Raw genomic sequence first — 19,364 nt, forward strand, 5'->3', positions numbered from 1 at the left:
CTGGATGGATGAAGAAGGGGTAAAGCTATGGCTTGATAATGTATGGAGTAGGCGACCAGGTGGACTTCGTGAAGAACGTAGCCTACTGGTGTGGGATATGTTCAGGGCTCATTTAACTACCAGCACAAAGAAAAGGCTGGCAAGAATAAACACAGATGCGGCAGTTATTCCTGAAGGATTGACATCATTGGTACAGCCACTGGATGTGTGCCTAAACAAGTCATTTAAAGATCGCATTCGAGAACAGTGGAATGAGTGGATGGTTAGTGGCGAAAAGTCATTCACAAAAGGAGGAAACATGCGTGCGCCACAATTGGATGTTTTGTGTAACTTTGTCATAAAAGCCTGGAATGATATTGGTGCAGAAACAGTAATCAAGTCTTTCAAGAAGTGTGGCATATCAAATTCTTTGGATGGTATGGAGGACGACTTCTTGTGGCAAGATGAAGGGGAAGCCAAAGCTGAAGCCACACCATCCGAGTCGGAATTAGATCCATATGATGACTGTCTTACAAATGTACCACAAGATGTCATTGATGAACTTATGATGTCAGAGGATGAACATGATGAGGATTTTGAAGGATTTTAAGTACCTGCAAGTCAAAACCATTTTAATTAAAATGATTTAAATCAAATCTGATGTTATTAAATGGTGTTGCCTCAGAAGGGGGGGTAGTCTTATACGGCGAGTATAGGCCAAAACCTATGTTTTAACTGGAAAATTAGGGGGTCGTCTTATACGCCCAGTCGTCTTATACACCGGAAAATACGGTAGTCCATATAACAGTGATAAAAATGTAATGAAATTTGTAATAAACCAGGGGCAATTTGCAGACTTTGATTTCATATGTCATATTTATGCCTCATTTCACAAAATGTATGTGTATTCAGAGACTACTGATCGACTTTAAATAATTTATAGGAGAGCAATTCAAAACACTGAATAATCTTCTATATGGGCAATCATTATTCAAATTTTAGTTGTTTTCATGTCCCCTTCTTTCTTTAAAATATACTCACCAGAACCAGGCTTACACTCAACAGTGGTAAATGTTGACCAAGAGATAAACTTGAAAAAATAACCTCGTACTTGTGATTTTAATTGCTCATTTGCTTTTCATCTCTGAAAATTTAGTGAGAATTTATTAAAACATCTACATAAAAGGCAGCTAGAGAAAAAAATTACTTACCTGATAATAAGATTTTATTTGTCTGACCAAAATAGACAAATTTTGAATCCTAAGTGAAGCATCATTGTTGACTTTCTTATTTACTCTCTGATTGGTTGATTTAGGGTTGCTGCAAGAAAAAAGGAAAATAAAATTACTAAAAGTATTACACGGAAACATTCGTATTTTCGTGATCTTTCTCTAAACAAGTAGAAATATACAAATGACTGTCAAATCCAAAAAATCAGAAACATCCAGTACAATTACTAATTACTGTGAGTAATGGTACAAGTCCCAGACCAGTTAATATAGAGAGATGGAAGACAGAGGTTTGGATAAATGGGGTTCTACTATACATCAATTTACAATACTCTGCTGGAAAACTGTAGATATAAAGACCATAAGAACGTAAGAACATGAGAACGGCCGTACTGGGTCAGACCAAAGGTCCATCTAGCCCAGTATCCTGTCTACCGACAGTGGCCAGCACCAGGTGCCCCAGAGAGGGTGGACCGAAGACAATGATCAAGCCATTTGTCTCCTGCCATCCCTCTCCAGCCTCTGACAAACAGAGGCCAAGGACACCATTTTATCCTCTGGCTAATAGCCTTTTATGGACCTAACCTCCATGAATTTATCCAGCTTCTCTTTAAACTCTTTTATAGTCCTAGCCTTCACAGCCTCCTCTGGCAAGGAGTTCCACAGGTTGACTACACGCTGTGTGAAGAAGAACTTTCTTTTATTAGTTTTAAACCTGCTACCCACTAATTTCATTTGGTGTCCTCTAGTTCTTCTATTATGGGAACTAATGAAGAACTTTTCTTTATCAGCCCTCTCCACACCACTCATGATTTTACAGACCTCTATCATATCCCCCCTCAGTCTCCTCTTTTCTAAACTGAAAAGTCCCAGTCGCTTTAACCTCTACTCATATGGGACCCGTTCCAAGCCCCTAATCATTTTAGTTTCCCGTTTCTGAACCCTTTCCAAGGCCAAAATAGCTTTTTTGAGGTGAGGAGACCACATCTGTACACAGTATTCAAGATGTGGGCGTACCATAGTTTTATACAGGGGCAGTAAGATATTCTGAGTCTTATTTTCTATCCCTTTCCCAATAATTCCTAGCATCCTATTTGCCTTTTTGACCGCCACTGCGTTCTGTGTGGAAGTTTTCAGAGAACTGTCCACGATAACTCCAAGATCTCTTTCCTGATTTGTCATAGCCAAATTAGCCCCCATCATACTGTACGTATAGTTGGGGTTATTTTTCCCGATGTGCATTACTTTACACTTATCCACATTAAATTTCATTTGCCATTTTGTTGCCCAATCACTCAGTTTGGTGAGATCTTCTTGGAGTCCCTCACAGTCTGCTTCGGTCTTGACTATCCTAAACAGTTTGGTATCATCTGCAAACTTTACTACCTCACTGCTTACCCCTTTCTCCAGATCATTTATGAATAAGTTGAAAAGGATTGGTCCCAGGACTGACCCTTGGGGGACACCACTAGTTACCCATCTCCAATCTGAAAATTTACCATTTATCCCTACCCTTTGTTTCCTGTCTTTTAACCAGTTCTCAATCCAAGAAAGGACCTTCCCTCTTATCCCATGGCCATGTAATTTACACAAGAGCATTTGGTGAGGGACCTTGTCAAAGGCTTTCTGAAAATCCAAGTATACTATATCTACTGGATCCCCCTTGTCCGCATGTTTGTTAACCCCTTCAAAGAACTCTAACAGATTAGTAAGACAGGATTTCCCTTTACAGAAACCATGTTGACTTTTGTCCAACAAATTATGTTCTTCTACATGCTTCACAATTTTATTCTTTACTATTGTTTCGACTAATTTGCCCGGTACTGAAGTTAGACTTACCGGTCTGTAATTGCCAGGATCGCCTCTAGAGCCCTTTTTAAATATTGGTGTCACGTTGGCTACCTTCCAGTCATAAGGTATGGAAGCCGATTTAAAGGATAGGTTACAAACCACAGATAATAGCTCAGCAATTTCCCATTTAAGTTCTTTTAGAACCCTTGGATGAACGCCATCCGGTCCCTGAGATTTGTTAACATTAAGTTTTTCTATTTGTTCCAAAACCTCCTCTAATGACACTTCAATCCGGGACAGTTCCTCAGATTCATCACCCACAAAGGACGGTGCAGATTCAGGAATCTCCCCAACGTCCTCAGCCGTGAAGACTGAAGCAAAAAATCATTTAGTTTCTCCGCAATGGCTTTATCGTCCTTGATTGCTCCTTTTATAGCTCGATCCTCTAGGGGACCCACAGGCTTTTTAGCAGGCTTCCTGCTTCTAATGTACTTAAAAAACATTTTATTTCTTTTTGAGTTTTTGGCTAGCTGTTCCTCAAAAAAAATTTTTTTTTGCTTTTCTTATTACATTTTTACACTTCATTTGACAGTGTTTATGTTCCTTTCTATTTATCTCACTAGGATTGGACTTCCACTTCTTAAAAGATGCCTTTTTGTCCCTCACTGCTTCTTTTACATGGTGGTTAAGCCACGGTGACTCTTTTTTAGGTCTCTTGCTATGTTTTTTAATTTGGGGTATACATTTAAGTTGGGCCTCTATTATGGTGTCTTTAAAAAGCTTCCATGCAGCTTTCAGGGATTTGGCTCTAGTCACTGTGCCTTTTTAATATCTGTTTAACTAACCTCCTAATTTTTGCGTAATTCCCCTTTTGGAAATTAAATGTCAGGGTGCTGGACTGCTGAGGTGTTCTTTCCACCACAGGAATGTTGAATGTTATTATATTATGGTCACTATTCCCAAGCGGTCCTGTAACGGTTATATCCTGGACCTGATCCTGCACTCCACTCAGGACTGAATTGAGAATTGCCCCTCCCCTTGTGGGTTCCTGCACTAGCTGCTCCAAGAAGCAGTCATTTAAGCCATTGAGAAATTTTATCTCCGCTTCTCTTCCTGAGGTGACATATATCCAGTCAATATGGGGGTAATTAAAATCCCCCATTATTATAGAGTTCTTTATTTTGGTAGCCTCTCCAATCTCCCTCAGCATTTCTATGTCAGTGTCGCTGTCTTGGTCAGGTGGTCGGTAATATATCCCTACTGCTAATTTCTTATTATTGGAGCATGGAATTTCTATCCATAGCGATTCTATGGAACATGTTGATTCACTTAATATTTTTATTTCATTTGATTCTACATTATCTTTCACATACAGTGCCACTCCGCCACCCACCCGGCCTGCTCTATCCTTTCTATATATTTTATATCCCGGTATGATTGTGTCCCACAGGTTTTCCTCATTCCACCAGGTTTCAGTGATGCCTATTATGCGTCTGGTTACACACACAGTTTTAATTAGACCTGTGATTATCTGCTAATCAAAGAAGCAGTTGACAGCCATTAATACTTGAATATCCCATTCTAATCCGTTTTTCCCATTGTTCCACTAAGATGTTTAAAATGTTGACTTCCGAATGAATTCTCACAGACAGAAAGAAAGAATGTAATGAATTACAAATTGTGGAATGGAAATAAAGAGATGCAAGGAGCCCCAGCACAAGGGTGGGCAAATTTTTTGGCCCAAGAACCACATCCGGGTATACAAACAGTATGGAGAGCTGGGAATGATCACAAAATTGAGGCTGAGATGTAGGAAGCGGTAAGGGCTCCGGCTGGAAGAGAATTTCTGGGGTGGGACCAGAAATTACTTCAGAGTATGGGAGAGGGCTCCAGGCTGGGGCAGGAGATTGGAGCACAAGAGGCAGGAAAGAGCTCCGATGAGGGTATGCAGGTTCTCTGCTGGGGCTGGGGATGAAGGCTTAGGGGTATAGGAGGGTGCTCTAAGCAGGGACCAAGGATGGGGGGGGGGGGGGGAATTAGTGCTAGCGGAAGGGGCTAGGGTGTGGTGGAGAGGGCAGCTCATGAGTACAGGCTGCAGGTTGCACTTACCTCCACAAGTAGCTTCCACAAGCAGCGGCAGGTCTCCCTTCTGGTTGTCTCCTGTACGGAGGCATGACCAGGAGGCTCTGTGCCCCCATGCCACAGGTGCTGCCCCTGAAGCTCAGCCAATGGGAGCAGCTGGGGGTGGTTCTCGGTATGGGGGCAGAGCACAGAACCCTCTGGCTGCTCCCAGGAGCCGGAGGGGAGGACATACCACTGTTTCTAGGAACTCTAGGAGCTTTGGAGCAGAGCAAGCCCCAAAAACCTGCTTCCTAGTAGGAGGTCAAGGACTGGATTAAAATGGCTGACAAGCTGAATGCAGCCTGTGGGCAAACATTTGCCTGCCCCTGCCCTAACATATGCAATAGACTCAATCTATGAAAGTAACAAAGTGTGTGACCCTCTTCAAATGCTTCCAAAGATGTACAAACAAGGGAACCCAGTCAGACCTATCATATCTGACCAAGGCACTCTTACTGAAGGAATATCAGGCCTCACAGAAACCATACTCAAACCTCTCACCACAGAAAGAGCCAGATTCCTCCAAAATATAACTGATTTCCTCCAGAAACTCAACATTAACAACCTTCCTAAAAACACAAACATTCTCAAGTATGTCTCCTCAGAAGAGAAACACTAACATCCTTCACAATAATATTATCATTGCTAGAGATGCGAAGGACTTGTCGACTATCCGATAAGCAAATGCTTATCACTTCCTAGTCACTTCTTCCCTGTTGCTGCCTCTATCAGAAAGAGGCTGCAAAGGGAGAGAGAGAAGGGGGTACTTCAAAGCGGCAGTGTATGTGGAGCCTGGGGCCAGACCCTGGGCTCCATGCAGCGCTGCTGCTTTGAAACGCCGCATGAAGCCTGAGGCCAGCTTGGATGTCCCCAGGCTGCATGTGGCGTTTCAAAGCAGCAGTGCCACGTAGAGCCATCCCAGGCTCCATGCGGCTCTGCTGCTTTGAAATGCTTCAAGGAGCCTGATGCCAGTCTCCCCACGGCATTTCAAAGCGGCAGCACTGCAGAGAGTCCAGGGACAGCAGGGGACTCCCAATTTAACATCCCTAAGCATTGCCAACCTTAAATATAAGCAAAACAATGGACAACACCCAGATATCCATCCCAAAGACATTGCCAAACTCATCCCATTCCATCCTCAACTCTAGCAATTTCACATTCAGCAACAAAACAAACGTTTTTCCAAACCATGGATACTAGGATGGATGCTCAACAATGCTAACTAGTTCTTCCACCCAGAGAAGCGAAAAAACAGATTGACAGAGCCAGACAAGTACCCAGATATCAGCTCTCTCAAGATAGGCCCAACAAAGAAAACAACAGGACCACCACATGTCATCACCTACAGCCTTCAATTTAAATCCCTCCAATGCATTGTCAACAATCTACAACCTATCCTGGAAAATGACCCCTCACTCTCACAAGGGGTCAGACAGGCCAATCACCACCTACAGCCAACCCCCTAACCTCAAACAAATTCTTTCGAGAAACCACTCAGCACACCTCCATCATACTCGTCCACGAACCCACCTCTGCAATCAACTCCGGTTTCAACTCTGTCCACATATCTATACAAATGACATCATCACAGGATCTAACCACATAAACCACCACATCAGAGGGTCATATAACTGCACATCCACCAATGTGATCTATGGTATCAAGTGCCAGCAATGTCCCTCTGACATGTATATTGGCCAAACTGGACAGTCTCTATGAGAAAGGATTAACGGACACAAATCAGATATTCAAAAAGATAACACACAGAAACCTGTCGGGGAACATTTTAACTTGCCTGGACACTCATTAATGGATCTCAGAGTTAACTGTATTACTGCAAGCCAATTTAAAAAACAGCTTGAAAGGGTGGCTGCAGAACTTATTTTAATTTATAAGTTTGATACTGCAACAGCGGTCTAAAGAAAGACTTTGCATGGATGGTCCCACTACATTCAACATTCTAATGACATAAAAAAACAAGCACAGAATACTTAAGAGCACTTAGTACTCACTTTATCAGCTTAATTTAGCATGAACACTCTAATTGACATTTCCCCCCCTTTTTTCCTTCTCTTCCCCCTCTCTCCATCCTTCTCTTTCTCTGCTAGTTATTTGAAAACTGGACTCCTTAACTCCCTTCATCTGAACAAGTGGGTTTTGCCCATGAAAGCTCATGATACCTTTTTGTTAGTCTCTAAGGTGCTGCAAGACTATGTTTTAAGTTTTTTCAGTTACAGACTAATATGGCTACCTCTTCTCAAACTTCTTGATGGTTCATCTTGAGAAAGAATTTATCAACAAATGTACCACACAAAAAAAAAATCAAGAATATAACAGAGATGTATCGATAATATTTTCATCCTATTTCTAGATGACCTAAAATCCTTCACAGATGTCCATCACAATTTCAACCACCATCACCCAACCATTAAACACTCTAGAACATTCTCACACTAACATCAGCTTCCTGGACACAATCATCTGCTTCATCAATGAAACCCTATAGACAACTATATGTAAGAACCCATGGACCACCATTCCTATCTTCCCAGATCCAGGAACCATCCCAAAAAACCCAGCACTAAGACACTACAAAATATGATTAAAAAAAAGCAGTCCAGGATATATACCTTAAACAGCTTCACCAAATAAGGCCACTCCACCAAAGTAGTAGATTCTATCATGGAATGGGTCACCCAAATCCTCCAAGAAAACTGGCTTCAATACAGAAATAAAACCTCTGGAGACTGCACACTTTTAGTTGTCACCCACCACTTCGCTTTTTCATACTCCTGAGTTACACATCACAGTAACTTGTCAGTATACAAAGCCCATAAAAGGTATTCTCACCCCCACCTTGTCTCTCTAATATCAAGAGACCAACAGAGCTACAATAACACTGCCTATATCTTGACAGGAGCAGTCACAAGTGCAAAAGGGGGGACAAGAGCACTGGCATAAAATAGGATGCACAGAGTTCCTCACACAGGGTAAAGAGGAGCAAAAAACTGGGGAGACATGGAGCCCTACACTGAGGGAGAGAGAAGAATGAGGGCCATACTGAGCCCCTGGCATGCTGGTTGAGTGGAAATGTGAAGCACGTGGTACCCTTGATATGAAGATAATATGGGGGAACAAAAAGCCCTTGCCATGGGGGTAGAAGGGAGAGGGGAGAACACAAAATAATGGCATGGAACCACCACAAAGAAACACAGAGCCACAATATGTGGTGAAAGAAGAACTGGAAGAGGTGTTTGTGTGTATATGTTGGTAGGGGAACATAACGGGAGCACGTGGGGAGGAACCTGGGAGTATGAGAAGCCCTAAGCTGGTCTTCAGAAGCAACAAAGTATGTGTCTTCTGGTAGGAATTATTAATAAAACTAAATTATTGTAACTGTATTTTACAATTGTAATTGTAATTATTATATTATATTTTAATGTCACTACTGGTAGGTTTTCTTTTAATTTAACAAGTCTGCTATGTCAAAATACAAAATATTTAAAATTAAGGACTTTATTTTGCAAACACATAACTTAGCTTGCAGGAATAGTTCCACTGAGTTCACCAAGATTATCCATATGGTTATAAGTTAAGCATGTGCTTAACAGCAGGAGAGCCAGCAGCCTAGCCAGGACCAGGGTCAGCGGGGCTGGAGGAGCCCTATAGGAGTCCTGGGGCCAGGGACTGGAGAAGCCCAGCGGCTCATGACAGCGCAGAGCCAGCAGCTGGGGAATCCCAAGCACCCATGGCATTATGGGGCTAGCAGCCATAGAAGCGCAGGTGCCCATGGCAGTGCAGGGTTGGGGAAATTTGGCTGCACACAGCATCTCAAGCTTGGGCCATAGAATCCTCACCGCCAAAGGCAGCCCAGAGCCTGCAGCAGCAGAGCAGGGAAGAGGGGGCCAGAAGCAGGGTGCCAGCTGGCTCGGGGACCATGGAAGGGGATACCTCCCCTAGTCCAGCAAATTCTGTCAATGGTCCCAACTGTGCCAGACCAGGAGATCCAACCTGTAGTGGTCCCTGACAGAATTGCAAGTGGGCTTTGGATTAGGGGCTCCCCCTCGTCATCGTCCCCCCCGCAGCACTGGGAAGCCTGTGCTGGTGCTCCAGCCCCACTCCCACCCTCCTTTTTGTTCTCTGGGGCTTCTCACCACCTAGTCCTACTGGACTAGCTCCCTAGTCTCCCCCAGCCAAGGCACAGAGCTGAGAATCACAGCCCCCCTGAGAAGGAATGCAGACACTGAATCTCTTCAGGTCCAAGGAGAATGAAGTTTTGGGTCCAGCTTTCTGGGATACCACTCCGCAAACGAGATCAAAACCCCAAATGCTTTATTTAGATAAGCCACTTTTAACAATGAAAGGGGGAAATGTACACACTGATTGCTCCCCCGGGTAATAATTATTTACACTGGGTTTGGCTGAAAATAAAAGTGATTTTATTAAGTACAAGAGCAGGATTTAAGTGGTAATAGGTGAGAACAGGCAGAGCAAAGTAGATTACAAACTCAAAATGACCAAAAATGCTTAGCTACTTCCACACTAAAATTTCAGTACAAACTTATTACAAACATACCACAAACTCACCAAAAACTTTCTTTTCTGGCCAAGCCTTCTAAACCAGAGAAGTCACTTTTCCCAGGGGTCTCTGGTTTCCTTACTTGGGTGTGCCACACCAGCCAAGCCAAAGACAAAATACTCCTACTCTCCTATAGTTTTTAAAGATTCCCTTTTTGCATGGGAAGTCACCTGACCAGTTGGGGTGGACATGTGACTTCCCTAGACCAACAACTGCTAAGACTTAAAGACAAAAGAGATTGTTTAATACTTAGTCATTATAAGACATTGAAGGTAACACCTGTGATGGCTTTTATTCACACATCTAAAAACCATAAAGCATTCCATATTCCATGTGTCTAATTTTACACACAAGAATGATACATACTCCAAAACAGATCCAGCAGATTATGACATGAAGAAAGATAGGTTACATGAAACAATTTATCCAAAGTACTTTTGAGTTATGTGCATTCATGTCCATAAGTCCATTTCATAAAGCACGGGGCAAGGGATCTGTCATACTCCCCTCCCCTTACACCCATTTTGTCATCATGGGTATTTGGCTGGTGGTCCTGGGAAAGGTCTGTGTTGAGCAGGGTGGGCTATGGTGGGCCGAAGTTTGAGAACCATTTCCTTATTCACATACATAAAAAATATAAGCCTAAAAGTAGGCTCGTAAATCCTATACTTAGCCATTTCACACTGGCATTTTAAAAAGTATCTAACCGATCAGAAACACAAGTCCAACTTTCTTCAAACTGCAAACCCTAGTGTAGTGTAGCCTCCCCCGCTTGCTGCCTCTGTTACAAAGGAAGCAAGGAGCTGGGAGGGGGGGAGAGTGTGTAGTCAACAGAATTAACCGATAAACCAGGCTTAGCAATTAATCATGTGTTCATCTACACATTGACGTCCCTACAGTTAACCAATTAACATTTTACATCCATTTTGCATTTCAAGCTGGATACAGTAATCACAAAAGTGACTAACTAGAAACAAGTGAATGGGTTTACTCTGAATGTGACTGGCAAGTATTAAGATTTGATAACCCCTTCCAGAGCCAAATTCATACAAAAATTTATGAGCCTCAAAAGATAGAATGCAAGCTCATTAAGGCTCAATCAAAATACAAGGGAAGCTTTGATGACAGAATAGAGGAAGAAACTATAGGATATAGCAAATATTATACGGATTCCTTAGAAAGAGGATATCTGCCCATCATTTGTAACTTGGATGAGTAAGTGCATTGGTTCATGAATGTGGAATTGAGAAACACATTAGGAAGAAATTTTGGGTGAGGTCTGAGCATCGCTTTTTGTCCCTGTAAAATATTGTGAAAGGAGTGTCAGCCATGAGTGCAGCAAGCTCACTAACTCTTCTCACTGTGGTGATTGCTATGAGGAAAGCAACCTTCATTGAGAGATGTAAAAGCGAACAAATTGCCATTGGTTCAAACGGGCATCTCATCAACGTTATAAGGATAAGGTTCAAATCCCAAGAAGGCGGTGTTTACCTAAACGGAGGGAATACATTGTTGACTCCTTTCAAGAACTTTTTGTAGTCCGGTGAGCAAAGACTGTGTGTCCCTCTGTTTGGGTATGCTCACTTGAAATTGCCTCCCAGTGAACTTTAACTGAGGAGTTTCAAAGGTCCTCTTTATTCAAGGACAGCAGATAACCTATCAACACCAAAGGAAAAATAATTCTATATGGACTCCCCCTGACGGTCGGAATTACAATCTGGATTTCTATATACAAAGCTTCCGCAACAACGCACAGACTGACATTATTCGCAAACGACAACAAGCGACACACAATCTTAGCCGCGCTGAACACCATGCCATCCAGAGTCTCAAAAACAACCTAGACATTATAATCAAACCAGCTGACAAAGGGGGTGCTGTGGTCATTATGAATAAGGCCGACTATAACCAGGAGGCAACCAGACAACTCTCGAATACCACATTTTACAAACCTCTCCCCTCTGATCCCACCTTGGAATACCAAAAGAAACTACACTGTCTCCTTAAAAGCCTCCTCACAGCTACTCGGGAACAAATCCACACAGAAACACCTTCTGACCCCCGACCAGAATTGTTCTGCTTCCCAAGATCCATAAACCTGGGCACCCCGGACGTCCCATCATCTCTGGTATTGGCATGATCACTACTGGTCTATCCAGCTATGTAGACTCTCTTCTCAAACCCTTCGCAACCAACACCCCCAGCTATCTCCGAGACACTACTGACTTCCTAAGGAAACTACAAAACATCGATAGCCTCCCCAATAACACCATCCTTGCCACCATGGATGTAGAAGCTCTATATACCAACATCCCACATGAAGACGGATTACAAGCAATTAGAAACACTATCCCAGAGGACACCACTGCCAACCTGATAGCAGACCTAGGTAACTTTGTTCTCACCCACAATTATTTCCAGTTTGAGAACAACTTATACCTCCAGATCAGCGGCACAGCCATGGGTACATGCATGGCCCCACAGTATGCTAACATCTTTATGGCTGACCTAGAACAACGTTTCCTCAACTCCCGTCCTCTTTCACCCCTTCTCTACCTACGGTACATCGATGACATCTTTATGATCTGGGCGCATGGCCAAGAAACACTGGAGATATTCCACAGAGATTTCAACAACCTACACCCCACCATTAACCTCAGCCTGGACCATTCTACACGAGAGATCCGCTTCCTGGACACCACCGTACAAATCAACAATGGAAAATTAGACACCACTCTCTACAGAAAACCCACCGACTCATACAGTTACCTACATGCTTCCAGCTCCCATCCAGAACACACCACACGATCCATCGTCTATAGCCAAGCTCTTCGATACAACCGCATCTGCTCTAATCCCACTGACAGAGACCAGAAGCTTCAGGATCTCTACCAAACATTTATAAAACCTCAACTACACACCCGGAGAAATAAAAAAGCAAATTGAAAGAGCCAGACGAATACCTAGAAACCATCTACTTCAAGACAGACCCAAGAAAACCAACAATAGAACACCACTTGTCATCACCTACAACCCCCAACTTAAACCTGTCCAACACATTATCAATAAACTACAGCCTATACTGGAACAGGATACCATACTCCAAGAGGCTCTGGGAGACAGACCCATAGTCTCCTATAGACAACCACCTAACCTCAAGATGATTCTTACCAACAACCACAGGACATACCACACGAATACCAACCCTGGTACCTTCCCTTGCAACAAACCCCGTTGCCAGCTTTGTCCACATATTCATTCTGCTGATACCATTATTGGACCTAACCAAGTGAGTTATAAGATCAAGGACACATATTCCTGCGCATCCAGAAATATAATTTATGCTATCGTGCCGAAAGTGTCCGTTTGCTATGTACATTGGACAAACATCTCAGACACTTCGCCAAAGGATTAATGCCCACAAAACAGATATCAGACAAGATCACAAAGAAAAAACAATTTCTTGCTATTTTAACCAGAAAGGACACTCTCTCAATGACTTGACTTCACATGCATTCTGCTACAAAGACCTTTTACATCTGCACTTGAAAGGGAATCCTCTGAACTGTCATTCATGTTAAAATTCGACACTTTCCGGGAAGGAATGAACAAATACTCAAACTATCTTACCCATTACCAAGATAGCTTCCCCAATTATCACCTCTAATACCATTAGCTCACAGACATCCCACTCTCCCCACCTCTAATATCATCAATTCACAGACACTTACCTTCCTTCCTTCCCCCCCCGCACCTCCCTCCTGTTTTGAAATGTGATTTGTCCTTTTCATATGTGTTCATTTTTTTTAATTGTATCCTTTGGTATATATGGTTGTGACTATTTTCTTCCACTATTTGATCTGAGGAAGTGGGTCTGGCCCACGAAAGCTCATCATCTAATAAACCATCTTGTTAGTCTTTAAAGTGCTACATTGTCCTGCATTTTGCTTCAGCTACCCCAGACTAACACGGCTACATTTCTATCACTATTCAGCAGATAATCTAGCATCTTTGGTAGAGGCACTGAGCATGGTGACAGTGAATTGTTTGTGACCCACAGAACAAAACTTTGCCACTATTGAGCTTAAGTTTTTCTGGTGCTTGATTTGCAACTGTTCATGATTAACTACTGGACCTTTTTCAAATAGGTAGAATTGAATGTACCTAGCCCTGAAAGACTCAGGCTTTGAGATGAAACCTGTGGATGTCTGGGTGCAGGATTCGGCCTTTGTCCTATGATAGAAGGTTCAGAACTTGTGGAAAATTAAGCAGAGGTTTCTAGAATATGGATTTTGGGGTGTTTCTGGGATTGTGAATTTTTTTTTAGAAGAGCTAAGCTTTGAAGCATTATTCTGGTTTTATGTTCTCCATTATATTCTATTCTTGTGACTTCATGTTTAAAAGTTTGACAATGTGCCTAGAACCTGGAATAGGCATAGCTATACATTTTAAATCATAATAAGGAAACATGAAAATGTTTAATCGTTATACATTTTAAAAATGTAAACAACTAAATCAAGGAAAAGTGCAAGAAAGATTTCTATTTATAAAAAAACCCAAATAAATGACGTTACTCACCTCAATAGTAACTAACGTTCTTCAAGATAAGTGTCCCTATGGGTGCTCCACATTAGGTTAGTGCGCCGCTGTGCCTCAGAGAAGAGATCTGATAGCAGTGTCCATGGGGCCACACACGTGGCACCAGCCGCTACGTGCTGTTAGGCTGCAGGCATCATGCATCCATGAGCCCCCACCCCTCCCAGCTCCTCAGTTCCTTTTCTACCCCAAAACGATGCCTTGAGAAGGCCAAGATCCCAAAGTAGAGGGGAGGAAGAGAGGGTTGTGGAGCATGCATGGGGACACTCATCTTGAAGAACATCAGTTACTATCGAGGTGATTCCCTCCCCCTTCCTCTCCCCCCCCCCTCCTTCTCTCAAAGAGGAGATTGAGAGAGAGGGGGGTCCACATGGGTGCTCCTCATTAGGTGACTACAAAGCTATTTCCCTTTTGGGAAGTAGGGTCTTTGGATCTGGCAGAAAAATGGTGGAACTAACCACCTTAGCTAGTTTCGGGTTGGAAAGAGGTCCCCGAGTAAGTGCGTAGTGCTTTGAAAATGTGTGGTTAGAGCAGTGTTTCCCAATTTTATTTGACCGAGGAACCCTTTTCAGCTTTTCAGAATTTTAAGGAACCCCTAGGCTTGTCAAGCCAAAAAAAAAAAAAAAGGTAGGAGGTGGGGGAGGGACCCACCAATTCATGAAAATCATATTCCTTCCCCAAGACACACACATACCCCCCATCTCCCTTCAGTGAGGCCTCATCTGCTCTGTTCCCCTCCTCTCCATCACTTGCTATCCCCAGCCCTTATACCTGTCTCAACCTAATGAGAGTGAGGTGTGGGGTGGGAATGCAGGATTTGGGTGTGGGAAGGGGTGAGAAGTACAAGCTCTGGGAGGGAATTTGGATGCAGGAGAAGGGGCTGTTGGCTCAGGGAGGGGGCTCTAGGCTGGGGAGTGTAGAGCTCAGGTGGAAGGTTGGGGTGCTGAGCAAGCCAGGGCTTGTGCATGTGAGGGTGCACGAGTTTGGGCTGGATATGTGAGGGACTCAGGGCTAGAAGTTTGAAAGTATGATGGGCTCAGGACACAGATTTGTGATGTGTGGATGGTGGAGGAATGTTGTGGCAGAAGACTGAGGATGTGGGGATGCAGGAGTTCGGGGATGTAAGAGGCTCAGGACGGGGGCTCCAGTGTATGATAGGCTCAGATTTGGGGTCATGTGGTGCAGGAGTTATGATGATGCAGTGAAATGGGGGTTTGGTCCCAATTGGGGGCTTGTTGGCCTGGCTTCATTTTTAAACAAAATATTATGTCAAACTCAAAAGGTTTTAGCATTGTCTTTATATATGAGAGGGGTGAGGAACCTGTTTTGAGTCAAAGGTCACTGACCCACAGAAAAGTCAGTTGGGGCCACACAAGTGAGATGCAAAAAAACAACAACAAAAAATCTCCTCCAAAAACCGCCAAGCCTCACTAATGTGGTCCCACATGTGCTGGTGGGGGTAGGGAACAGAGTGTTAGTGGGTGCTGGGGCTGGAGAGAGGGTGCTGCTGGGTGGAAGGATGATGGCCTAGGTGGGAGGGTGCTGGGGCAAGGTGCTGTGACAGGCAGGTGGGAGGGTGCTGGGGTCAGGGACATGGTCCTGCTGGGCACTAGGGTGACTGCCAGGGTGCTGGGACAAGGAACAAGATGCTGCTGGGTGCTAGCATGGATAGCAGGGTGCTGGGGCTGGGGCTGGGGCCAGGGCCGGGGCGGTGCTGAGTCCTGGGGTGTGAAGCAAGGTGCTGGGGCCAGGGCGATGCTAGGGTGGATGGCAGGGCTGCAAAGGAGCGGGATAGGGATGGGATGCAGGATCTGGGAGGGAGGAAGGGGACAAGGTCTGGGTGGTAGGTAGGGTGCTGAAGCAGTCTGGATGTAGGGTGTCTGGCTACGAGGGATTGTGTGAGAAGGGGACTTGGGTAGGAGTTGGACCTCCCTGATCTGGCACCCTCTAGACCTGACTGGTCCCAGATGAGGAATTTTTGGACCAGGGGAGGTCATTTCAGAGCTCCTGGTTCCCCACCCCCCGCTAGGCTTCTTTGCACCTCTATCCCCTGCAACCGAACTAAGCTGCCCATCCCTGCTGGTTCCCTGCACTTCCCCCGAAACCATCCCTCACAATCCAAGGGAGTGCAGCACCAGTTCCCTGCAGCCCCTCACAGCCCAGCTGAGCTGCCCATCTGTTCTATATGCCCTCCCGTGTCCACCTCAGCCCAGCTGAGCCCTGCACTGGTTCCCTGCATGCTTCCCCCACAGCACAGCTGATCCCCATTTCCCTGCACCTTGCCCCAAACCATGTAGACATGCTGAGCCAGTGCTGATTCCCTGCCCCTCCCTCCCCTTGGCTGTGTCTACACTGTCAGGATCTTGCGCCAAAGCGGCTGGTCTTGCACAAAAATTTGCTGCCTGTCTACACTGGCCGTGTGTTCTTGCGCAAGTACGCTAACATTCTCATGTATGAAATCAGGGCTTCTTCCGCAAGAACTACGATGCTCCCACTCAGGACTAAGCCCCTTTGAGCAATTATTCTTGCACAAGAGGCCAGTGTAGATAGGCAACATGAAATTCATGAGCAAGAAAGCCCTATGGCTAAAATGGCCATCAGCACTTTCTTGGGCAAGAGTGTCCACACTGCCATAGATGCTCTTGTGCAAAAGCACAGCTCGTACATGGAAGAGTGGATGTGTTCTTGCACAAGAAACAACCAGTGTAGACATAGCCTAAGAGTTTCCTCACATGAGCAAAATGAATTTTGTGTTGTGCACCAGTATTGAGTTCATATGGCTTGTTTGGATGTGCCACCCAAGTTATTAATAAATATTTTTAAACCTCTACAAACCTGCCCTGCGTCTCTCTTCTGATGGTGGTCCCTCCACTGCAGGTGTCTGCCCTTCTGCTTCACCCCCAGAATCCCCTGGCACCTGCACGTTCGCTTACCCCTGCACCCTCCTGGTGCCTCCCCCTTCCCTCACTGCCCCTGCCCCCTTTGCTCCATTTTTCCCTGATGCCCACCCCTCACCACCCTCTGCCCCCATTCCCCTCATGCCCCTGTGCCCTCTCACATGACTTGCTCCATCCCAGCCTCTCTCATGCCCACCCCTTCTTTCAAGCCTTCTCCCAGCACCTCCCCTCACCCTTCTAGCCCCCAATGCCCTTCCCCTCTCCTCTCACAGCATCACCCTGTCCCCCTCCCACTGACACCTCCCCTCCTGCCCTTTTCCTCATTGTCTGCACTTGGCCCCCTGCTGTTTATTCCCCCCCCTCCTCTGCACAAGCACCTTCCTCTCCCAACCCTTCCCCTTTCCCTCTGCAAAAGCCCCTCCTCCTCCTCCCGCTCCCCCTTCCGTACCGTCTGCCTCCCACTTTGCGGGGCCAGAGTCTGTGCTCTATCCCCAGACTCTGAACCCGCAACTCAGCCATGCAACGCAGCGCCAGGAAGTTTAAAATTCCGGGCCGTGACGTTATGTCACGTCCGGGTGTCTCCCCACCCACTGTTTTGAGCGCGCTGCGCAGGACAGCAGCAGCCAGCCAGTGGGAGCTCAGTGAAGGCTGTGCACAGCGGGGACTGGTCCGGGAACGGGGGAGATGCTCTGGGGCCGGGCTGGGAGGACGCGCGCAGGGGGGTCGGGACCCGCTCCAGCTCCAAATACTGCTGGAGCGTGGGCACCACACAACTCGCTGCTCACGCTTCTGCTAGCTAGCCGGCTCTCTCTCGCTCTTTTTCAGAGGGGGCGGGGGAGCGCCGGCTCCTCGCGGAACCCCTCGTTGTGCTCCGCGGAACCCCAGGGTTCCGCGGAGCACCAATTGGGAAACACTGGGTTAGAGGACAATGTGGCAGCTGTGTAAATCTCTCTTATGAGTACTTTGCGAAAGAATGCTATTGAGGTAGCCATGGCTCTGGTTGAGTGTGCCCTTATGCCATCTGGAGGCGGCACGTCTGACTGTGCATAACAAAGATTGATGCAGTCCAAAATCCAGTGGGAAAGTCTCTGTGATGAGACGGCCTGGCCCTTATTGTGGTTTGCTATTAAGACAAGTTTGGGAGACGCCCAGAAATATTTAGTTGACTGCAGGTAAAAATAGAGTGCTCTGTGCAGGTCAAGGGTGTGCATTTTCATCTCAAAAGAGTTGGTGTGTGGTTTGGGGAAGAAGGTGTATTGTCTGACTGAGGTGGAAGGATGAGGGTACCTTGGGGAAGAATTTGGGATGCGTACACAAAGTTACATTGTCTTTAAAAAAGGTGGTATATGAGGGATCCGCCATTAGGGCAGCGATCTCTACCCATCTCGTCGAGGTAATGGCTACGAGGAAAACAGTTTTCCTTTGGTTCAAAAAAGACAGCTGAGTTAAAGCATTCAATTCTAAATGCAGGTCCCATGGTTGCACTGGTGGATTGATGTCTGGAAAAAGTGACTGAAGACCTTTTAAGAACCTCTTGGTGAGTGGATGAGCAAATATAGACGAGTCATCTATCTTAGAGTAGAAGGTAGTTCTAGCAGCAAGGTGAACTTTAATGGAGCTTATTGTGATTCCCACTTGTTTAAGGTGTAGAAGATAGTCAAGGAGGGTAAGTAAGGAGGATGCTGAAGGAGTCATCCAGTGGCGTACACACCACGTCAAGAATCTTTTCCATTTCTGAAGGAAAATCTTATGAGTGCTCTGCACCCTACTTTGTGGAAGGACCATTTGTACTTGCTGTGAACAAATTAACTCTAGGTCAGAGAACCATCCAGGAGTCATGACTTCAGGTGTAGCAAGTGGAGGTTCAGTTGGATGGCATGGGAACCTGGGTGAAGGAGGAGAGCCTCGATGTAATTTAGATGGATCGGTGTGGCACAAGACATTGCCACTAGAAAGGGGAACAATGGCTGGCATGGCCATGCTGGAGCTATAAGTATGAGATGGGCCTTGTTCCTCCTTGTCTTGTGAACTACTCAATTCAATAGGGATATAGAAGGAAATGTGTACAATAGGTGGGATGTCCAGGTGATGAGGAAGGCACCTCTCATTGATCCCTTGCCTATGCCCGCTCTGGAACTGAATAGGGGGCATTTCTTGTTGCATTGCGTGGCA

General features: G+C 45.2%; 1 protein-coding gene across 11 annotated transcripts in view; it reads right to left on the reverse strand.

The window, feature by feature from the left end:
* Window positions 1-19,364, reverse strand: part of CCDC88A (coiled-coil and HOOK domain protein 88A) — a 248,572-nt gene that overhangs the window by 189,910 nt on the left and 39,298 nt on the right. For all 11 annotated transcript variants that reach the window (XM_014573127.4, XM_014573124.4, XM_014573125.4 and 8 more), the window contains one exon: window positions 1,191-1,299. In XM_014573127.4, coding sequence (XP_014428613.1) covers window positions 1,191-1,299 — 109 coding nt within the window. The remainder of the gene's footprint in view (window positions 1-1,190; window positions 1,300-19,364) is intronic.

The sequence above is a fragment of the Pelodiscus sinensis genome, chromosome 3 (assembly GCF_052426305.1).
Source record: "Pelodiscus sinensis isolate ZL-2025 chromosome 3, ASM5242630v1, whole genome shotgun sequence".
NCBI classification, from domain to species: Eukaryota; Metazoa; Chordata; order Testudines; family Trionychidae; genus Pelodiscus; species Pelodiscus sinensis.